The sequence below is a fragment of the Saccoglossus kowalevskii genome, chromosome 10 (assembly GCF_978046115.1).
Source record: "Saccoglossus kowalevskii chromosome 10, keSacKowa6.1, whole genome shotgun sequence".
In the NCBI taxonomy this organism is placed as follows: domain Eukaryota; kingdom Metazoa; phylum Hemichordata; class Enteropneusta; family Harrimaniidae; genus Saccoglossus; species Saccoglossus kowalevskii.
Genome location: NC_140650.1, coordinates 36,528,072 through 36,554,699, shown reverse-complemented (window position 1 = coordinate 36,554,699; position 26,628 = coordinate 36,528,072). Strand labels below are relative to the sequence as shown.

The following is a 26,628-nucleotide window of genomic DNA, read 5'->3' as shown; positions in this document are numbered from 1 at the left end:
TAATGGATGAAACGTATTTTTCTATTTTTGATTTATTGTACCATAGTCCTGAGGCCATTGTACTGAATAAAATTCATATATTCATATAAACGTGTTGTATCATATTACAAGATTCATGATAGGGTAGAGGTAGTATTGAAGATAAGTAATTCGCATCTGTGGCAAAGATTTGCGCTCTTGAGTGTCCTTTAGTTTTTACTTGCTATGTCTGTTCATGTCAATATGTTGTGTTTTATGATTTAGTATGTTTGTATTTGCCATATATATATATTCTTTTCTACAGTTTAAGTACGTTCTCTATTAATCTAAACTTGGTAGTAGACAGCTTCATGATATAAATTTATAAAACAATGATTGTTTTACAGAATGAAGCTACAGTGTATATATGTGGTGACAATTAGGGGAAAATTGATTCAGAACGCCTTCTGGTGTTGTGTGATGTATGTTTCGTTAAATATGGTTACGTCATTTTTTCAGGGGCAGTACTAGGTAATGTAACGTCAGATCTTTGGATCGACTAAAATATGTTGTGGCTCGGTATCCACTGTATAGCTAGATAGAATATACGTATGGTGTGCCTCTTGATTGAAAATATATTTACTCTAATGAATATATTAATTATCTGGGAATTCATACGATGTTAATTTCACCTGTATTAAACATGTACGTGTTCATGGAAATCAACAATTGATGATGATAGATAAATGATTCTAGTGTCATGTGTAATTCACGCTCGTTTGTTTTGCTATGCACAAGGAATTACGTGACATATTAATGTGGCAATGCAGGCATCATAATGTGGTTGTAAAAAAATCGTAAAAAATAAAATAGGAAAATTATTCGTGATCGGATTTTCTCGACAACTGATTTCATGGATTATACGTTTAACCTCACTTGAACTTCTCGTACTCGTGTGTAATACTATGTTAGTTCGTTGAAATAGGGGCCTTTTATCACAAAATCATCTTTTTATAAAAACATCGTCCAAGATAAGTGAATATAAATTCAAATGTAGCAAGTTGCTGCTTACTTGCACAGCCAGAGACAACCCAGAGCTCCCATAGTATTGGCCAGGCTTCCCATTAAATACGAAATACCTTTATTCATACACACAGAAGAGGGTTGAAGTACAACATCCGCACACATTTACGTGCTCTCAAGTCACGAAGCGAAAGTGAAGTGGAAACATCGCTCGTTAAAACCAGTATCCATGCAATTAGCGGCTCTCATCAATGTAAATCGTTGAAAGGTACTAATTTGTAAACTTCGAAAGTATACAAAAAAATGTATTGAATTTGTACGTTGAATCAATTGTATAATTTATAAAATATCCTCAAGGCAGGTATTATTAAAATGTTAACAGCTCGATGTGAGAGTTTGAAAAATATTCCCCAGACTGTGCGATCTTGACATTTCCGTCGACTCACAATCACAACGTTGCAATACATTTAACTAACATAATAGACATTGTCTGTGATCGTCTACAATGAGTAACATTGTTTTGAGCTGAATCTAACCATGTATTTTGCATCATACAGCATGGCAGCATTTGCAGGTCACGTGAACATATGTGTTTTAGGGACTTATCATATTCGTGTTTATCATATAATTACAATATAATGAGATGTATGTCATGCGGCAGGTATAACCATATATGGCGTGATTAGTAAATTGCACTCCAAGCGACGAACAGTGTAATATAATAACGTATCAATATTTGAAATATATGTATCTGATTTACGGAAGTGAAACACGAACATAAGAGGATTTAATAACTACATATACGTCACTGTGTGTCAGTATTATATCACATATATTGTGTAATATAATCAGTAGTTAATGGATCGTGTGTACCACTACTTAACACGTAACATCACTTTACAACACATACATGGTACTTGTTACAAAAAAGGTAATTACTGTGTGAGTTAGACATCATGTAAACTCAGATGTCAACTAATATCTCACTACTGTTGAATTATAAATTATACTTTGCCTCAGAGCGCTATTATTTCCATGATGTTAGGTATCTATATATTTAATGGATGGATCGATTTTTTTCATTAATGTTTTTTTTTGGGGGGGGGAATTAGTTGGCAAAAGTTGACTTTAGGGTTCAAGAGATGGCAGCGTCGACTTTATGGCATTAATTAGTCATATCAAAATAGCGTAAGATTAAGTGCCTGCTTAAAAAACGCAATTCTGAAATATACGACGATTGCGTGTATGTTATGTTTTGAGATAATAAGAAAGAAGCATATTAGCGGGAGTAAATATAAAAATAACAATCACCCGTAGTGCCAATCTACAACTTGAATACTAGAAACATAACACCGAGATATACACAATACATAGTTAAATACATTATTAGACCATGCATATTTATCGAGAATGTGACGTCAGACGATATTAACACAATAGATCTACGTGATGTCAGATGATGATAAGGCAATTGACGAAAACATATGCAAGCATATTATAATGTGTCCTTCCTGTCTAGCAATGGAACCGTCTGATGGAAGTGTTTATAAAACCCGTAACGGTTATGTGTAAGTGTTGATACAACAAGGGGAGTGACACACAGTAAAGTGTGTATACAATCAGTCAGGTAAGGAACAATTTAACTATTGATCCACCTCTTCTAAACTAAACTGTTATATCTTGATGACCTTATTTTGACATTATATTTGTAATACTCATAAGGAATTATTCAACATAGCGGCGACTAGTGAGGTACAGCATATTCGTTGATCGTAGTAAAATGTAATTTTTGATTTCACAAATAAATGTTTGCCATCATTCGATGTCCAAATGGAGTTGTGCACAAGTAAATAAGGTAGTGCCTATATTTGATATTACAGCTCAATTTTTCTCTTTACAATTGTGTTCCATGGCGCACAATCAATGATTGAGAACTCAAAACAAAGGCATTGATTCATCGATAAGAAATTATGTCGTTTAGACTAATAACAATGGATGACCATTGACAAATTAAATTTTCTTTCACTGCATACTTCCTTATTTGGCTTCAGTCAAACATCTATCTTATATGATGCATTTCAAATACAACATTGATAACCATGAAATTGAGCGTTAAACAATCACTCAACTATTTATGCACTGTTGTTTACCCGTTTGTTTCCGGCGGAAACGCGTTTATTAGCATACGAGTAACTTATGCAGTAATGATACTTTTTCTGTCGAAATGTATGTGATATCTCAAAGTGTTTAGAGTATGGCTCATTATTGGCAACACGCTATTCATTTCCTGTCTTTGCAGTTCTCCGAGCAGCTATGGAACCTACCACGTTAGTGGAAATAGAAAAGAGCTCATATTTTGAAACGTTTGGTACAGACTTTCCAAATCATCACTTTGATGACATCTATGAATATTTCGATTTCCTCAATAGTTATTATCTCGAAGATACTCATCAGAATGCAGCTATCACAAGTATAATCATCGCTATCAATACTATTATAATTATTGTAGGAGTACTTGGAAACCTTCTGATCATTGCCAGCATAGCGCGAAGCAAGAAAATGCACAGACCAACGTATATTATGATTGGTAATATTGCGTTTAGCGATATAATTATGACTGCTGTGTGTCTGCCTTTCTCGCTGACTTATTCCTTTCAGGAGAACATGGAATTCGGAGACATTATTTGTGGAGTTGTGCCAGCATTACGGATAATATCTGTATGTGTATCGTCCGCTTCATTAACTGCCATTGCCATCAGTCGGTATTACGTCATAGTACACCCGATGAAGAAGCGACTTTCGACGAGCAATTGCATCATTATCATTATTATTATTTGGTTAGTGGCTATTATCCTTGCTGTCCCGTTAGGGATGTTCACTAAGCGTGAGGTTATAGAAGTGACAGGAATTTTTAAAAAAGTTATATGTTCTGAACAATGGGAGACCCATTACGCTAAGACTATATACGATATATTTATGTTTCTACTACAGTGTGTTCTACCACTTGTTATTATTGGTGTTCTGTATACAAGGATATTGATACATGTCAACAATAGAGTAGTACCGGGCGTCAGAACAGAAAACCAACACGCATCGGATATGAAGAAAAAATTGAAAATGACGAAAATGTTAGTGTCTGTGATAATAGTATTCGCCATTGGATGGCTGCCTTTGAACATTTGGTTTCTGACGTCAGATTTTAGTTTTGACATTATTAATAATAAACATTTCAGCTTACTCTACCATATATTTCACGCTTTGGCAATGTGTACAACGTGCATCAATGTGTTTATGTATGGATTTATGAATGAGACATTTCGTTCACAATATGTAGTTTTTATACGTGCAATTTCTGGCAGATGCTGGCGACGTAATTTAAACATTCAAACTGTTAGCTTGAATATTATCTCAGCGGGGAGACAAAAGACTAACGTCTAATTCAATTAGTCGTGAGAATAGTACGTAAAAACAACATCGATCATTTTTAGTGCTTTTTATATCTTACAAAACTTGTATTCACGATTAGTAAAATAATGTATTTAACAATGGAATCGTTTTAAATAATTGTCAACGAAAAAGTCTCTGCTTCTGCTTAAAATTTAGACTTCTACATTTGAATAATATACCTTCTAATTCGTAATAAAATTATTTCACAAAAATCCCTTGTGTGGCGATCAATTGGATACTTTAACCTCGTTTTCTATAAATGTTTATACATAGAAAGTTACAGTTCTGTATCACTACCATTACATTATAAAATTGTAATATGTGCAATATGTTTATTAATATATGAATACTAACATGACATCATAGAATATAGAACAGCTCATTGTTCAATAATTTATCGTGACTTGGAAATATTATTGAAGAATTAAAATATACGTATATAGGAATAACATGCACTACAAATATACACAAATGACCTGACCTGGAATAACTAGTTTTTAACCCATGAAATGTGACACTTTTCGCTACCTATATCAAACGATGATATTCGGTGAAATTAGTTATTTATGCGAAAGTAATAGTGTTAATAGTACCATAGTCTAGGTCGTTAATTGATTCTAAATGACAATAGGCTTAATTTTATCATTTCGTGTATCTATATCATAAAGGCAATAAAAGTAAAAGTATTCATCACAAACTTTAGTTCATTATATGCAATTTTTCAAATTATCAACTTTTTTCTCTGTCATTCATATTATATTTATATTGCATTATTGTTGTTGTTACACATGTTATACATACTCCAACGGAGTGATGCTGTAAATGTATTGATTTGTATATTAAAGTAGAGATATACAAATATATACCATTGCTTACGTGCATACAACTATATTATAACTTACCACAATATGTATATTTCATACACACTGTAAATCAATTATGTACGCTCATGTTTTTGAATAAAACACATTGATTTTTTTTATTCAGTGATCTGAAGCAATTTAGAATGAATTAATGATGTGACGCTCTCTTTTAACTATGTTTGTTAACTGAGTCATTTGATGACGAAGATGGCTCTTTATATGACATCACATATGTTCAACTTTAATTACAAAAAATGTGGTATTTGTTCACGAAATCGGCCCGATTGTTTTAGTAACACAGAATTTTCTGTCAAAATCATAAACGAATAAATAAGTCTGAACATTTTTATCAACGAAAATAACAACGGCGTATTCATTGGCGTTTTAAAGAAATTGAGCATTGTGGCGTTTCCCATAAACAACCTACCAGGGTGTATTGAAACTGTTTTAAATTCAGTTTTTTGCGTGTTCAGATATTAAAATATTTGATAATTTTCACAATCATCCTCTTTGTGCAAGAATTAACATGTCCTTTATTCAAACGTACTTGACATTTGAATAATGTTGTCAATGTCCAGTCAAAAGTTATGCAAACTGTGTGGAAATATTTCTCAAATAGACAGATGCATTTTTGCTACCCGTTTCAAAGATGTAAATCATGTATAGCTATATTTAAATAGAGTCCTAATTCTTTTTCAACCTAACATGATGTTTATTCCGTAACTACTAATGGAGCATAATCAAGGGATCCCACTAATCTGCACCATTACTGAAGATGTTTAGTCAATTACACTACATGCCTATTGTTACAATTTACAGCCTTCTGGCAACCTAACGATTTAATGGCATTAAAAATTAAATATAACAAAGTACATTTATTTGTACTGTATTTACAGCTATTTATTATGTATTTACTCTTATTTACAATGTATTTACATCCATGTCTAATGTATTTACTCTTATTTATAATGTATTCACATCCATGTCTAATGTATTTACATCCATGTCTAATGTATTTACTCTTATTTATAATGTATTCACATCCATGTCTAATGTATTCACATGCATGTCTAATGTATTTACTATTATTTATAATGAATTCACATCTATGTCTAATGTATTTACTCATATTTATAATGTATTTATATCCATGTATAACGTATTCATATCCATGTCTAATGTATTTACTCTTATTTATAATGTATTTATATCCATGTCTAATGTATTCACATCCATGTCTAATGTATTTACTCTTATTTATAATGTATTCACATCCATGTCTAATGTATTCACATCCATGTCTAATGTATTTACTCATATTTATTATGTATTTATATCCATGTCTAATGCATTTACTCTTATTTATAATGTATTCACATCCATGTCTAATGTATTCACATTCATGTCTAATGTATTTACTCTTATTTATAATGTATTCACATCCATGTCTAATGTATTCACATTCATGTCTAATGTATTTACTCTTATTTATAATGTATTCACATCCATGTCTAATATATTCACATTCATGTCTAATGTATTTACGTCCATGTCTAATGCATTTACATCCATGTTTAATGTATTCACATCCATGTCTAATATATTTAGTCTTATTTATAATGTATTTACGTCCATGTCTAATGTATTCACATTCATGTCTAATGTATTTACTCTTCTTTATAATGTATTTACGTCCATGTCTAATGTATTCACATCCATGTCTAATGTATTTACTCTTATTTATAATGTATTCATATCCATGTCTAATGTATTCACATCCATGTCTAATGTATTTACTCTTATTTATAATGTATTTATATCCATGTCTAATGCATTTACTCTTATTTATAATGTATTCACATCCATGTCTAATGCATTTACGCTTATTTGTAATGTATTCACATCCATGTCTAATGTATTCACATCCATGTCTAATGTATTTACTCATATTTATTATGTATTTATATCCATGTCTAACGTATTCACATTCATGTCTAATGTATTTACTCATATTTATAATGTATTTATATCCATGTCTAACGTATTTACCCTTATATATAATGTATTGAAATCTATGTCTAATGTATTTACATCCATGTCTAATGTATTTACTCTTATTTATAATGTATTTACATCCATGTCTAATGTACTTACTCTTATTTACAATGTATTTACATCCATGTCTAATGTATTTACTCTTATTTATAATGTATTTACATCCACGTCTAATGTATTTACTTTTATATATAATGCATTTACATCCATGTTTAATGTATTCACATCCATGTCTAATGAATTTACTCTTATTTATAATGTATTCACATCCATGTCTAATGTATTTACTCTTATTTATAATGTATTCACATCCATGTCTAATGTATTTACATTCATGTCTAATGTATTCACATCCATATTTATTGTATTTACTTTTATTTATAATGTATTTACGTCCATGTCTAATGTATTCACATCCATGTCTAATGTATTTACTATTATTTATAATGTATTCACATCTATGTCTAATGTATTTACTCATATTTATAATGTATTTATATCCATGTCTAATGTATTTATATCCATGTCTAATGTATTCACATCCATGTCTAATGTATTTACTCTTATTTATAATGTATTCACATCCATGTCTAATGTATTTACTCTTATTTATAATGTATTTATATCCATGTTTAATGCATTTACTCTTATATATAATGTATTCACATCCATGTCTAATGTATTCACATTCATGTCTAATGTATTTACGTCCATGTCTAATGCATTTACATCCATGTTTAATGTATTCACATTCATGTCTAATGTATTCACATTCATGTCTAATGTATCTACTCTTATATATAATGTATTCACATCCATGTCTAATATATTTAGTCTTATTTATAATGTATTTACGTCCATGTCTAATGTATTCACATTCATGTCTAATGTATTTACTCTTCTTTATAATGTATTTACGTCCATGTCTAATGTATTCAAATCCATGTCTAATGTATTTACTCTTATTTATAATGTATTTATATCCATGTCTAATGTATTCACATCCATGTCTAATGTATTTACTCTTATTTATAATGTATTTATATCCATGTCTAATGCATTTACTCTTATTTATAATGTATTCACATCCATGTCTAATGCATTTACGCTTATTTGTAATGTATTCACATCCATGTCTAATGTATTCACATCCATGTCTAATGTATTTACTCATATTTATTATGTATTTATATCCATGTCTAACGTATTCACATTCATGTCTAATGTATTTACTCATATTTATAATGTATTTATATCCATGTCTAACGTATTCACATTCATGTCTAATGTATTTACCCTTATATATAATGTATTGATATCTATGTCTAATGTATTTACATCCATGTCTAATGTATTTACTCTTATTTATAATGTATTTACATCCATGTCTAATGTATTTACTCTTATTTACAATGTATTTACATTCATGTCTAATGTATTTACTCTTATTTATAATGTATTTACATCCATGTCTAATGTATTTACTCTTATATATAATGTATTTATATTCATGTCTAATGTATTCACATACATGTCTATTGTATTTACTCTTATTTATAATGTATTTAAATCCATGTCTAATGTATTCACATCCATGTCTAATGTATTTACTTTTATTTATAATGTATTTACATCCATGTCTAATGTATTCACATCCATGTCTAATGAATTTACTCTTATTTATAATGTATTCACATCCATGTCTAATGTATTTACTCTTATTTATAATGTATTCACATCCATGTCTAATGTATTTACATTCATGTCTAATGTATTCACATCCATATTTATTGTATTTACTTTTATTTATAATGTATTTACGTCCATGTCTAATGTATTCACATCCATGTCTAATGTATTTACTCTTATTTATAATGTATTTACATCCATGTCTAATGTATTAACATTCATGTCTAATGTATTCACATCCATGTCTAAAGTATTTACTCTTATTTATATTGTATTTACATCCATGTCTAATGTATTTACTCTTATTTACAATGTATTTACATCCATGTCTAATGTATTTACTCTTATTTATAATGTATTTACATCCATGTCTAATGTATTTACGTCCATGTCTAATGTATTCACGTCCATATCTAATGTATTTACTCTTATTTATAATGTATTTATATTCATGTCTAATGTATTTACTCTTATTTATGATGTATTTATATCCATGTCTAATGTATTTACTCTTATTTATAATGTATTTACATCCATGTCTAATGTATTCACATCCATGTCTAATGTAGTTACGTCAATGTCTAATGTATTTACTCTTATTTATAATGTATTTATATTCATGTCTAATGTATTTACTCTTATTTATAATGTATTTATATCCATGTCTAATGTATTTATATCCATGTCTAATGTATTTACTCTTATTTATAATGTATTTACATCCATGTCTAATGTATTAACATTCATGTCTAATGTATTCACATTCATGTCTAATGTATTTACTCTTATTTATAATGTATTTACATCCATGTCTAATGTATTTACTCTTATTTACAATGTATTTACATTCATGTCTAATGTATTTACTCTTATTTATAATGTATTTACATCCATGTCTAATGTATTTACTCTTATATATAATGTATTTATATTCATGTCTAATGTATTCACATACATGTCTATTGTATTTACTCTTATTTATAATGTATTTAAATCCATGTCTAATGTATTCACATCCATGTCTAATGTATTTACTTTTATTTATAATGTATTTACATCCATGTCTAATGTATTCACATCCATGTCTAATGAATTTACTCTTATTTATAATGTATTCACATCCATGTCTAATGTATTTACTCTTATTTATAATGTATTCACATCCATGTCTAATGTATTTACATTCATGTCTAATGTATTCACATCCATATTTATTGTATTTACTTTTATTTATAATGTATTTACGTCCATGTCTAATGTATTCACATCCATGTCTAATGTATTTACTCTTATTTATAATGTATTTACATCCATGTCTAATGTATTAACATTCATGTCTAATGTATTCACATCCATGTCTAAAGTATTTACTCTTATTTATATTGTATTTACATCCATGTCTAATGTATTTACTCTTATTTACAATGTATTTACATCCATGTCTAATGTATTTACTCTTATTTATAATGTATTTACATCCATGTCTAATGTATTTACGTCCATGTCTAATGTATTCACGTCCATATCTAATGTATTTACTCTTATTTATAATGTATTTATATTCATGTCTAATGTATTTACTCTTATTTATGATGTATTTATATCCATGTCTAATGTATTTACTCTTATTTATAATGTATTTACATCCATGTCTAATGTATTCACATCCATGTCTAATGTAGTTACGTCAATGTCTAATGTATTTACTCTTATTTATAATGTATTTATATTCATGTCTAATGTATTTACTCTTATTTATAATGTATTTATATCCATGTCTAATGTATTTATATCCATGTCTAATGTATTTACTCTTATTTATAATGTATTTACATCCATGTCTAATGTATTAACATTCATGTCTAATGTATTCACATTCATGTCTAATGTATTTACTCTTATTTATAATGTATTTACATCCATATCTAATGTATTTACATCCATGTCTAATGTATTCACATCCATTTCTAATGTATATACTCATATTTATAATGTATTTATATCCATGTCTAATGTATTCATATCCATGCCTAATGTATTTACTCTTATTTATAATGTATTTACGTCCATGTCTAATGTATTCACATCCATGTCTAATGCATTTAATCTTATTTATAATGTATTTATATCCATGTCTAATGTATTCACATCCATGTCTAATGCATTTACTCTTATTTATAATGTATTTACATCCATGTCTAATGTATTAACGTCCATGTCTAATGAATTTACCACTATGTCTAATGTATCTACTCTTATTTATAATGTATTTATATCCATGTCTAACGTATTCACATCCATGTCTAATGTATTTACTCATATTTATAATGTATTTATATCCATGTCTAACGTATTCACATTCATGTCTAATGTATTTACCCTTATATATAATGTATTGATATCTATGTCTAATGTATTTACATCCATGTCTAATGTATTTACTCTTATTTATAATGTATTTACATCCATGTCTAATGTATTTACTCTTATTTACAATGTATTTACATTCATGTCTAATGTATTTACTCTTATTTATAATGTATTTACATCCATGTCTAATGTATTTACTCTTATATATAATGTATTTATATTCATGTCTAATGTATTCACATACATGTCTATTGTATTTACTCTTATTTATAATGTATTTAAATCCATGTCTAATGTATTCACATCCATGTCTAATGTATTTACTTTTATTTATAATGTATTTACATCCATGTCTAATGTATTCACATCCATGTCTAATGAATTTACTCTTATTTATAATGTATTCACATCCATGTCTAATGTATTTACTCTTATTTATAATGTATTCACATCCATGTCTAATGTATTTACATTCATGTCTAATGTATTCACATCCATATTTATTGTATTTACTTTTATTTATAATGTATTTACGTCCATGTCTAATGTATTCACATCCATGTCTAATGTATTTACTCTTATTTATAATGTATTTACATCCATGTCTAATGTATTAACATTCATGTCTAATGTATTCACATCCATGTCTAAAGTATTTACTCTTATTTATATTGTATTTACATCCATGTCTAATGTATTTACTCTTATTTACAATGTATTTACATCCATGTCTAATGTATTTACTCTTATTTATAATGTATTTACATCCATGTCTAATGTATTTACGTCCATGTCTAATGTATTCACGTCCATGTCTAATGTATTTACTCTTATTTATAATGTATTTATATTCATGTCTAATGTATTTACTCTTATTTATGATGTATTTATATCCATGTCTAATGTATTTACTCTTATTTATAATGTATTTACATCCATGTCTAATGTATTCACATCCATGTCTAATGTAGTTACGTCAATGTCTAATGTATTTACTCTTATTTGTAATGTATTTATATTCATGTCTAATGTATTTACTCTTATTTATAATGTATTTATATCCATGTCTAATGTATTTATATCCATGTCTAATGTATTTACTCTTATTTATAATGTATTTACATCCATGTCTAATGTATTAACATTCATGTCTAATGTATTCACATTCATGTCTAATGTATTTACTCTTATTTATAATGTATTTACATCCATATCTAATGTATTTACATCCATGTCTAATGTATTCACATCCATTTCTAATGTATATACTCATATTTATAATGTATTTATATCCATGTCTAATGTATTCATATCCATGCCTAATGTATTTACTCTTATTTATAATGTATTTACGTCCATGTCTAATGTATTCACATCCATGTCTAATGCATTTAATCTTATTTATAATGTATTTATATCCATGTCTAATGTATTCACATCCATGTCTAATGCATTTACTCTTATTTATAATGTATTTACATCCATGTCTAATGTATTAACGTCCATGTCTAATGAATTTACCACTATGTCTAATGTATCTACTCTTATTTATAATGTATTTATATCCATGTCTAACGTATTCACATCCATGTCTAATGTATTTACTCTTATTTATAATGTATTTATATTCATGTCTAATGTATTCACATCCATGTCTAATGTATTTACTCTTATTTATAATGTATTTACTTCCATGTCTAATGTATTCACATCCATGTCTAATGTATTTACTCTTATTTATAATGTATTTACATCCATGTCTAATGTATTAACATTCATGTCTAATGTATTCACATTCATGTCTAATGTATTTACTCTTATTTATAATGTATTTACATCCATGTCTAATGTATTTCCATCCATGTCTAATGTATTCACATCCATGTCTAATGTATTTACTCTTATTTATAATGTATTTATATCCATGTCTAATGTATTCATATCCATGTCTAATGTGTTTACTCTTATTTATAATGTATTTACGTCCATGTCTAATGTATTTACGTCCTTGTCTAATGTATTCACATTCATGTCTAATGTATTTACTCTTATTTATAATGTATTTACGTCCATGTCTAATGTATTCACATTCATGTCTAATGTATTTACTCTTATTTATAATGTATTTACGTCCATGTCTAACGTATTCACATTCATGTCTAATGTATATACTCTTATTTATAATGTATTTACGTCTATGTCTAAGGTATTCACATCCATGTCTAATGTATTTACTCTTATTTATAATGTATTTATATTCATGTCTAATGTATTTACTCTTATTTATAATGTATTTACGTCCATGTCTAATGTATTCACATTCATTTCTAATGTATTTACTCTTATTTATAATGTATTTATATTCATGTCTAATGTATTCACATCATGTCTAATGTATTTACTCTTATTTATAATGCATTTACATTCTTGTCTAATGTTACGAACCAGTTGAGCAAGGCTAACCGAGTCGTGATCTCGATATGGTTCGTAACCAGTCTTGTGATTGGTTGTTGACAAAATAGTGAACAGGCCACGCCTTCAACTGTGCCGTGCGTTCGGGCAAACCGTTAGGAATTCCTAAGTGGGGTCAATTTGTGTAGTTTTCTTGATTTATTCTGCAGATATCGGTAAAATGTAGGTAAGGCTTTGGCGAAATTTGAAGGACCAACTAATATTCTTCAACCTGGTATTTTTTATAGATTTTATTTTTCATTTTGTTCGTCTGTTTATTCGAGTTTAAAAAATATGAGCTGGCTGGAGCCTTCATCCCTTGTCTATTTCTTACACTAGATACCAGCCGATACCCCCCCCCCCCGCTCATAGAGACTGCGTACTACAGTTGATTATAGTTCCTGGGCTCCCTGTGGTCTAATATATCCACATGCATGTCTAATGTATTTACTCTTATTTATAATGTATTTACGCCCATGTCTAATGTATTTACTCTTATTTATAATGTATTTACGCCCATGTCTAATGTATTAACATCCATGTCTAATGTATTTACTCTTATTCCTCAGCTCCTGAGAGCGAGGTTATTTGTAGATATGCTGGCGATCGCCTCTGTGTTTCCGGAAGTAATATGGGGGATTGCATGATGGGAGTGGAAAGTCTTTTGATCAGTAAAATAATTTTAGAAAAGTAAAAACCAGAGTGACTGTGAAATGAAGGTTGGTTTTAAATATTAAATATCGTGGAATCTGGATGAAATAATGAAAGGAAACTGAAGTGGTATGAAAGGGCAATAAATGTAGCCAGAATGCAAGGTCAGAATCCGGGGTCAAAATACGTCACAATACATCCATCAAGGCGGTTGCAAAGTGTCAACAATTATGGATGAGGTAAAAGACTTCGTTTGCAATTTGCGTGAATGGCCGGAGAGAAAAAATCATGCAAATTCTGTGCTTCAGTAACAGTATTTGCTACTTTTTTGTGCAATGGAAATTAATACAAGAAATTCTGCCATAAGACATGTCCTTCTAGTAAACAAAACAACCTTAGGACGTTTATCTTGAGAAATTGAGAAGACGAAAATCCCTTGGGACAGTCGTTCAATTCGTTTATATTCAATTCGTTTATTTAAAGTCAGTTTGAAATACCTAGCCAAAGGCTAATATCATTGACTACTAAAAATTACATCAAACAAAAGCAAAAATTTACAAACATCAAACACAGAGAAAAACAACAGTAAGATTTCACAAATAATCAATTAAATATCGTTGTGAAACAATAGACATGCTTCGTCAGGGTATCAAGGTTATTTTGATTATTTGATGATGGAAACTGCTGCTTTATGGAAGAGCAAAGTGCAATGTCATTGGCACAGTAATGACGTTTTTAGAGGGGTGACTCGCTAGTATTCGCCGTGACTCCGGACTTTTCATTTGGGTTTATACAACACTTACTTGTTACTATCAAGAAGGCTTAAAGTCTTATTTGTATTTGCACAATGTAAATGAGGGGTTTATTGTCAAATAATATACAGGTGCTTGTATGCTTATTGAAAGTATACAAAATTCGACCAATGCACATCCGTTTCATGTGTTAAAAGAACATTGCGATGTTCTAATGGAATTGTTAAATCTTGGTATCATTCCCAACTGTCACCAAATTGTACGTTTTGACGACTCGTATGCACTTCTGGGACTTGTAATAATTTTATGGAAACTGTACAGCAAATCACCTATTTCCTTATTAATTGTTCATAGTTTTTCTAAATTTAAGTTTTTATTGTTCATAATTATTTACAGTAATAACATATTTTTTCCGATGATGCATGACAGCTTTGTCCACATGCAATAAGATATGTGTGAGTATGTTTCATGGATTAATAGGCCACTCCTTTGCTTCAATTCCAACTAAATCTCTGGAAATATCACTTGCTGGTTATTATCATCCATATTTTGATATCCCACAATGTGTTGATTGCGTATCTGGAAATTCTAACTACTTTTTCGCAAAATTTGACCAGCCTTGCATCTACCGGTCGTTTGAGTCAACTCCCATATTGTCCTTCACAGTGAAGGTTAATGCAGATATATTGTAAATTACACAGAGCTAACACTACAATACATTTCCCTTCACATTCCCCTGTATTACATAACAATCTTTGAGCTGAGGCAGTTATGGTTCTACAACCATCACCAGTTCTCTTGTTTAGAATGTATTTACATTACGTATTTTTTTTCCCATGATTTCCATCTACGTACAGCGTGTGTTAATCTATGTGTAACGTAATACTATCCACGTGTAACGTATTTTTATGCATGAATAACGCATATTCATTCATGCATATCTTATTTTGTATGTGTACAATTACAGCCTTCTGGCAGCTAGAGTTCGGATCGCATGACAGATTAAGACCACGTTATGGATTTCACTCGACATTGTGAATATCACACACCTGTGTTTATTTGCATACAATCCAAACTCTCAGTTACGAATAATACATGCAACAATATTTATAGACTGGAGTATAAACGTAAATAAAATCCGCTTGTAAAATTTTGAAATAATTGAGATTGTTACTTACATAGCATTTCCCTACATGGTGAAATTAACTTGTAAACGCTCTAAATATTTTGCAGTAACAGTAAAAATGTTTTATTTTAATTTCAGGCATAATTTTAAAACACTTTGATTTACAAAATTAATGTTGAAAATTCAAATAAACTTTGATTTAGTTGAATTGTTATCAAGTTGATTTAGTTACCTCGAAAGTCTGCAACATTATTGAAACATTTATATGTTTTTCTCGAGATATAAATTTGGTGCGTCAAGTAAATAACTGCTAAACTCGTGTTGGTTGGTCACGTGACCTGCGCATCATTACAATTATGCAAATCATGGTACGATGAACACTTGTTATATGAATATTTTTTGACATTTGATGGTTAGTATAAAATACTCACATTTCATAAATCGTGACAATTTTGAAAATTTTTCATCACAAACCCCTGGAACAGTCATAGGAATAGTGTAACACTAGATGAAAACCTATTTCCAATAGCAATTGTGTATTCGATGTGATTAATTGAAATATTGACTCATATTTACCATTGCTGGTTGATAAACCACGTACAGGATATAAAGATACATATTACACTTGAACAATTATATTCTCTTTCACGTTGAAACCAATGTTTGATGCCCTTTACACAATGGGTGTTGTATGGATGGAAATATATCAAACGAATCTACCCTCATCTTACTCACTATTTTCAAATTCATTCCTTCATGATGTGATATGCAGTGAGACATATTAATGTTTCTTATATTGCTAATAATTAATTTGTTCGTATTTCCTATATTACATAATGGAAGGCATCTTCTCTAAAATATGTCATTATCTATTTATTAAAGCCGTGTAACCAATGATTACATTTACAGTTTTTTTTGAAAACCTAAATGTTGTATTGTATAAAATAGTATTGCATGATACAAATATCCATCCCCACCACCTACCCTTAATGTGTCATATCCTTTTTAACGCGTTTAATGTCTAACATCATTTCAATGTTTTTCATATATTTCCCATATATTTACAACTAATATATAACGCATTTACTTGTAACGTATTCGCCTTCATGTAAAATTTATTCACATCCATTTCTAATATTATTTCTAATACTATCAGATGTAATAAGTATCTGAGTACGAATCCAAACAAGTACATGCAGTAGATATTACATACATCAAATCTATAATTCCATTGCTCGACTACGATTGTCTCCCCCTAGTTTGCGCGTTGAAAGGTGAACTGAACGGAATATTTATTGCGAACGTGATGTTTCTATGGTCACTGAAAAATCAAATACCCCATGTGGTCAAAACAAACATACTCAGAATTTATTACTTCGAGTGTTGTTGTTTTTTTTAATTTACTCTTAATACGTATAGATGAACAACTTTAGAATATTTACATAACAACTGTAGGACGTTTGAAATAATGAGTGGTTCTAAACACTGTGATGCAACGTTCCGGGATGCTCTGTCAAAGGCTTATTTTATTCGTTGTAATTTAATGTATACGATAGGAATTAACGTGCAATATATTTAACTCCGTTATATGAGGTCACGACTTGTTAAATGACATCCGCGTGACGACATGAAGTGCTTATCATCTTAACAGCACTGACATGGATATGCTACTTCAAGGTCGTGATTTTATTTAGAACTTGGAATATTTAATGTGAGAACAGCTCATGTCAAACATGCGCTGCAAACGTTAATGTTTAACTGTATGGTGAATTAAATTATTATACAGACGTTGATAATGATTGACACTACACTACACTACACTACACTACACTACACTACACTACACTACACTACACTACACTACACTACACTACACTACACTACACTACACTACACTACACTACACTACACTACACTACACTACACTACACTACACTACACTACACTACACTACACTACACTACGTCAGTACTGGCCTGCCTACGGGATGCTAAGGTTTTCATAGTAAAAGTTATCAGTCACATCCGTTAATGTAATTTCGTTTTATTTATCCGTAAATCAAAAATTAGCAATATATGATAAACAGTAAAAAGAATATAACCGATATTAATATAAAACATTGCCTACATCATAGACCCTGAACATCTGTATGGGAATAAAATAATTGTATGCCGTACATTATGTTACTAAGGACACATTCAATGAATAAAGTTATAACTAGTAAAAATAACGACATATTGTAAAGATTACATGTTGCTATGGAAATGACTATGTTTTATATGCAAGTTATTTAAAGCATACTTCCGCATGGAAGGGATTGCTAATTTGTTTTATATATTTCAATTCAGACATGATTGAACAGAATAAATAAATTCAATCAGTTGATAGTGGCGTTGAAGAAAATAAGGATACTACGCAACCTGAAATCTGTGATTTGTTTGTGTATTTCAATTGATGCATGGGGTAATAGATTTTGAAAACTGAATCAGTAAATTATATCAGCGGTGTATAATTCACAAACGAACGTTTGAACCAAGAAACAATTTTGATTTTCACTGCGTTCTATAATGAACTAGAATATTGTATCACTTGCACGTGTTTCATTATAAATGGTACAGAAGTACAAAATATTTCCATTTCTGTCTGTTAGTCTGTATTTAAAAAACATTTGTGTATGAATAGAAACTATGACTGTATCTGTTTATTGATTATAAGACCACGCGCATGCCATGTACTGAAAAGAAAAGGTGAGTAAATACAGATATGTGAGTGTACGTATAAATATAATGAATACAACAATTATAAAGAGGCTCAATTAGTGTTTTAAAGAACAATAATATCATCCATTCGTATTCTAAGTCTGATATTAAACAGTTTGTTATGGTATTTGATATATATCTGAGTAAACCTCTGCCTTATTCAAAATGCTATTCAAATTAATGTGATGTTTTTTGATATTTCAACCCAACTGTGGCCCTGTCGTTTGCGTACAACATCGGGGTATATGTATTAGGAAGACGTAGACATAACATCAGATACAATATAAATGGCAAAACAAAATTAAAGACAGATTAAAATTACACACACAATTTCTTAACGGGATAACATATTAAATTCCTACTGGTATATAATTCGATAATTCGATAATTTGATAATATGTATATTCGCACATATATTCCTGACGCATATAATGCTCTTATTTTAGAGAACAATATCCAAATGGGTATCAAAAAAATTTCATGAAATATTTATTTGAAGACATTAACATGGACGCTATGTGAATTGACAAGAATGCCAATACTGTTATTGGTAGTGCCATAGAGATATGCTACCTGACACAGTTGTAAAGATGTTATTGGTAGTGTCATAGAGACAAGCTACCTGACACAGTTGTAAAGATGTTATTGGTAGTGTCATAGAGACATGCTATCTGACACAGTTGTAAAGATGTTATTTGTAGTGCCATACAGACATGCTATCTGACACAGTTGTTGTGAAGATGTTATTGGTAGTGTCATAGAGACAAGCTACCTGACACAGTTGTAAAGATGTTATTTGTAGTGTCATACAGACATGCTATCTGACACAGTTGTTGTGAAGATGTTATTGGTAGTGTCATAGAGACAAGCTACCTGACACAGTTGTAAAGATGTTATTTGTAGTTTCATAGAGACATGCTACCTGACACAGTGGTTGTGAAGATGTTATTGGCAGTGTCATAGAGACATGCCATCTGACACAGTGCTTGTGAAGATCTTACTGGTAGTGTCATAAAGACATGCTACATGACACAGTGGTTGTGAAGATGTTATTGGTAGTGTCATGAAGACATGCTATCTGACACAGTGATTGTGAAGATGTTATTGGTAGTGTCATAGAGACATGCTATCTGACACAGTGGTTGTGAAGATGTTATTGGTAGTTTCATAGAGACATGCTATCTGACACAGTGGTTGTGAAGATGTTATTGGTAGTGTCATAGAGACATGCTACATGACACAGTGGTTGTGAAAATGTTATTGGTAGTGTCATGAAGACATGCTATCTGACACAGTGGTTGTGAAGATGTTATTGGTAGTGTCATAGAGACATGCTATCTGACACAGTGGTTGTGAAGATGTTATTGGTAGTTTCATAGAGACATGCTACCTGACACAGTGGTTGTGAAGATGTTATTGGCAGTGTCATAGAGACATGCTATCTGACACAGTGCTTGTGAAGATCTTACTGGTAGTGTCATAGAGACATGCTACATGACACAGTGGTTGTGAAGATGTTATTGGTAGTGTCATGAAGACATGCTATCTGACACAGTGGTTGTGAAGATGTTATTGGTAGTGTCATAGAGACATGCTATCTGACACAGTGGTTGTGAAGATGTTATTGGTAGTTTCATAGAGACCTGCTATCTGACACAGTGGTTGTGAAGATGTTATTGGTAGTGTCATAGAGACATGCTATCTGACACAGTGGTTGTGAAGATGTTATTGGTAGTGTCATAAAGACATGCTATCTGACACAGTGGTTGTGAAGATGTTATTGGTAGGGTCATAGAGACATGCTATCTGACACAGTGGTTGTGAAGATGTTATTGGTAGTGTCATAGAGACATGCTATCTGAAACAGTGGTTGTGAAAATGTTATTGGTAGTGCCATAGAGACATGCTACCTGACACAGTGGTTGTGAAGATGTTATTGGTAGTGCCATAGAGACATGCTATCTGACACAGTTGTTGTGAAGATGTTATTGTAGTGTCACGGAGACATGCTATCTGACACAGTTGTTGTGAAGATGTTATTGGTAGTGTCATGGAGACATGCTATCTGACACAGTTGTTGTGAAGATGTTATTGGTAGTGTCATTGAGACATGCTATCTGTCACGGTGGTTGTGAAGATGTTATTGGTAGTGCCATACAGACATGCTATCTGACACAGTGGTTTTGAAGATGTTATTGGCAGTGCCATACAGACATGCTATCTGACACAGTGGTTGTGAAGATGTTATTGGCAGTGTTATAGAGACATGCTATCTGACACAGTGCTTGTGAAGATGTTATTGGTAGTGTCATAGAGATATGCTACCTGACACAGTTGTAAAGATGTTATTGGTAGTGTCATAGAGATATGCTATCTGACACAGTGGTTGTGAAGATGTTATTGGCTGTGTTATAGAGACATGCTATCTGACACAGTGCTTGTGAAGATGTTATTGGTAGTGTCATAGAGATATGCTATCTGACACAGTGGTTGTGAAGATGTTATTGGCAGTGTTATAAAGACATGCTATCTGACACAGTAGTTGTGAAGATGTTATTGGTAGTGTCATATAGACATGCTACCTGACACAGTTGTAAAGATGTTATTGGTAGTGTCATAGAGATATGCTATCTGACACAGTGGTTGTGAAGATGTTATTGGCAGTGTTATAGAGACATGCTATCTGACACAGTGGTTGTGAAGATGTTATTGGCAGTGTCATAGAGACATGCTATCTGACACAGTGCTTGTGAAGATCTTACTGGTAGTGTCATAGAGACATGCTACATGACACAGTGGTTGTGAAGATGTTATTGGTAGTGTCATGAAGACATGCTATCTGACACAGTGGTTGTGAAGATGTCATTGGTAGTGTCATAGAGACATGCTATCTGACACAGTGGTTGTGAAGATGTTATTGGTAGTTTCATAGAGACATGCTATCTGACACAGTGGTTGTGAAGATGTTATTGGTAGTGTCATAGAGACATGCTACATGACACAGTGGTTGTGAAGATGTTATTGGTAGTGTCATGAAGACATGCTATCTGACACAGTGGTTGTGAAGATGTTATTGGTAGTGTCATAGAGACATGCTATCTGACACAGTGGTTGTGAAGATGTTATTGGTAGTGTCATAGAGACATGCTATCTGACACAGTGGTTGTGAAGATGTTATTGGTAGTGTCATAAAGACATGCTATCTGACACAGTGGTTGTGAAGATGTTATTGGTAGGGTCATAGAGACATGCTATCTGACACAGTGGTTGTGAAGATGTTATTGGTAGTATCATAGAGACATGCTATCTGAAACAGTGGTTGTGAAAATGTTATTGGTAGTGCCATAGAGACATGCTACCTGACACAGTGGTTGTGAAGATGTTATTGGTAGTGCCATAGAGACATGCTATCTGACACAGTTGTTGTGAAGATGTTATTGTAGTGTCATGGAGACATGCTATCTGACACAGTTGTTTTGAAGATGTTATTGGTAGTGTCATGGAGACATGCTATCTGACACAGTTGTTGTGAAGATGTTATTGGTAGTGTCATTGAGACATGCTATCTGTCACGGTGGTTGTGAAGATGTTATTGGTAGTGCCATACAGACATGCTATCTGACACAGTGGTTTTGAAGATGTTATTGGCAGTGCCATACAGACATGCTATCTAACACAGTGCTTCTGAAGATGTTATTGGCAGTGTCATAGAGATATGCTATCTGACACAGTTGTTGTGAAGATGTTATTGGCAGTGTTATAGAGACATGCTATCTGACACAGTGCTTGTGAAGATGTTATTGGTAGTGTCATAGAGATATGCTACCTGACACAGTTGTAAAGATGTTATTGGTAGTGTCATAGAGATATGCTATCTGACACAGTGGTTGTGAAGATGTTATTGGCTGTGTTATAGAGACATGCTATCTGACACAGTGCTTGTGAAGATGTTATTGGTAGTGTCATAGAGATATGCTATCTGACACAGTGGTTGTGAAGATGTTATTGGCAGTGTTATAAAGACATGCTATCTGACACAGTAGTTGTGAAGATGTTATTGGTAGTGTCATATAGACATGCTACCTGACACAGTTGTAAAGATGTTATTGGTAGTGTCATAGAGATATGCTATCTGACACAGTGGTTGTGAAGATGTTATTGGCAGTGTTATAGAGACATGCTATCTGACACAGTGGTTGTGAAGATGTTATTGGCAGTGTCATAGAGACATGCTATCTGACACAGTGCTTGTGAAGATCTTACTGGTAGTGTCATAGAGACATGCTACATGACACAGTGGTTGTGAAGATGTTATTGGTAGTGTCATGAAGACATGCTATCTGACACAGTGGTTGTGAAGATGTTATTGGTAGTGTCATAGAGACATGCTATCTGACACAGTGGTTGTGAAGATGTTATTGGTAGTTTCATAGAGACATGCTACCTGACACAGTGGTTGTGAAGATGTTATATGCAGTGTCATAGAGACATGCTATCTGACACAGTGCTTGTGAAGTTCTTACTGGTAGTGTCATAGAGACATGCTACATGACACAGTGGTTGTGAAGATGTTATTGGTAGTGTCATGAAGACATGCTATCTGACACAGTGGTTGTGAAGATGTTATTGGTAGTGTCATAGAGACATGCTATCTGACACAGTGGTTGTGAAGATGTTATTGGTAGTTTCATAGAGACATGCTATCTGACACAGTGGTTGTGAAGATGTTATTGGTAGTGTCATAGAGACATGCTATCTGACACAGTGCTTGTGAAGTTCTTACTGGTAGTGTCATAGAGACATGCTACATGACACAGTGGTTGTGAAGATGTTATTGGTAGTGTCATGAAGACATGCTATCTGACACAGTGGTTGTGAAGATGTTATTGGTAGTGTCATAGAGACATGCTATCTGACACAGTGGTTGTGAAGATGTTATTGGTAGTGTCATAGAGACATGCTATCTGACACAGTGGTTGTGAAGATGTTATTGGTAGTTTCATAGAGACATGCTATCTGACACAGTGGTTGTGAAGATGTTATTGGTAGTGTCATAGAGACATGCTACATGACACAGTGGTTGTGAAGATGTTATTGGTAGTGTCATGAAGACATGCTATCTGACACAGTGGTTGTGAAGATGTTATTGGTAGTGTCATAGAGACATGCTATCTGACACAGTGGTTGTGAAGATGTTATTGGTAGTGTCATAGAGACATGCTATCTGACACAGTGGTTGTGAAGATGTTATTGGTAGTGTCATAAAGACATGCTATCTGACACAGTGGTTGTGAAGATGTTATTGGTAGGGTCATAGAGACATGCTATCTGACACAGTGGTTGTGAAGATGTTATTGGTAGTATCATAGAGACATGCTATCTGAAACAGTGGTTGTGAAAATGTTATTGGTAGTGCCATAGAGACATGCTACCTGACACAGTGGTTGTGAAGATGTTATTGGTAGTGCCATAGAGACATGCTATCTGACACAGTTGTTGTGAAGATGTTATTGTAGTGTCATGGAGACATGCTATCTGACACAGTTGTTTTGAAGATGTTATTGGTAGTGTCATGGAGACATGCTATCTGACACAGTTGTTGTGAAGATGTTATTGGTAGTGTCATTGAGACATGCTATCTGTCACAGTGGTTGTGAAGATGTTATTGGTAGTGCCATACAGACATGCTATCTGACACAGTGGTTTTGAAGATGTTATTGGCAGTGCCATACAGACATGCTATCTAACACAGTGCTTCTGAAGATGTTATTGGCAGTGTCATAGAGATATGCTATCTGACACAGTGGTTGTGAAGATGTTATTGGCAGTGTTATAGAGACATGCTATCTGACACAGTGCTTGTGAAGATGTTATTGGTAGTGTCATAGAGATATGCTACCTGACACAGTTGTAAAGATGTTATTGGTAGTGTCATAGAGATATGCTATCTGACACAGTGGTTGTGAAGATGTTATTGGCTGTGTTATAGAGACATGCTATCTGACACAGTGCTTGTGAAGATGTTATTGGTAGTGTCATAGAGATATGCTATCTGACACAGTGGTTGTGAAGATGTTATTGGCAGTGTTATAAAGACATGCTATCTGACACAGTAGTTGTGAAGATGTTATTGGTAGTGTCATATAGACATGCTACCTGACACAGTTGTAAAGATGTTATTGGTAGTGTCATAGAGATATGCTATCTGACACAGTGGTTGTGAAGATGTTATTGGCAGTGTCATAGAGACATGCTATCTGACACAGTGCTTGTGAAGATCTTACTGGTAGTGTCATAGAGACATGCTACATGACACAGTGGTTGTGAAGATGTTATTGGTAGTGTCATGAAGACATGCTATCTGACACAGTGGTTGTGAAGATGTTATTGGTAGTGTCATAGAGACATGCTATCTGACACAGTGGTTGTGAAGATGTTATTGGTAGTTTCATAGAGACATGCTATCTGACACAGTGGTTGTGAAGATGTTATTGGTAGTGTCATAGAGACATGCTACATGACACAGTGGTTGTGAAGATGTTATTGGTAGTGTCATGAAGACATGCTATCTGACACAGTGGTTGTGAAGATGTTATTGGTAGTGTCATAGAGACATGCTATCTGACACAGTGGTTGTGAAGATGTTATTGGTAGTTTCATAGAGACATGCTACCTGACACAGTGGTTGTGAAGATGTTATATGCAGTGTCATAGAGACATGCTATCTGACACAGTGCTTGTGAAGTTCTTACTGGTAGTGTCATAGAGACATGCTAAATGACACAGTGGTTGTGAAGATGTTATTGGTAGTGTCATGAAGACATGCTATCTGACACAGTGGTTGTGAAGATGTTATTGGTAGTGTCATAGAGACATGCTATCTGACACAGTGGTTGTGAAGATGTTATTGGTAGTTTCATAGAGACATGCTATCTGACACAGTGGTTGTGAAGATGTTATTGGTAGTGTCATAGAGACATGCTATCTGACACAGTGGTTGTGAAGATGTTATTGGTAGTGTCATAAAGACATGCTATCTGACACAGTGGTTGTGAAGATGTTATTGGTAGGGTCATAGAGACATGCTATCTGACACAGTGGTTGTGAAGATGTTATTGGTAGTGTCATAGAGACATGCTATCTGACACAGTGGTTGTGAAAATGTTATTGGTAGTGCCATAGAGACATGCTACCTGACACAGTGGTTGTGAAGATGTTATTGGTAGTGCCATAGAGACATGCTATCTGACACAGTTGTTGTGAAGATGTTATTGTAGTGTCATGGAGACATGCTATCTGACACTGTTGTTGTGAAGATGTTATTGGTAGTGTCATGGAGACATGCTATCTGACACAGTTGTTGTGAAGATGTTATTGGTAGTGTCATTGAGACATGCTATCTGACACGGTGGTTGTGAAGATGTTATTGGTAATGTCATATAGACATGCTACCTGACACAGTTGTTGTGAAGATGTTATTGGTA

The 26,628-nt window shown here is 32.2% G+C and overlaps 1 protein-coding gene across 1 annotated transcript; it reads left to right on the top strand.

Annotated features, from left to right (window-relative positions):
- The first annotated feature begins 3,294 nt into the window (after positions 1-3,294).
- LOC100377351 (neuropeptide Y receptor type 2-like) lies at positions 3,295-4,419 on the top strand. Its single transcript, XM_002740914.2, has one exon. It carries the CDS (start codon positions 3,295-3,297, stop codon positions 4,417-4,419), a length of 1,125 nt encoding a protein of 374 aa, XP_002740960.2.
- Positions 4,420-26,628: the final 22,209 nt, after the last annotated feature.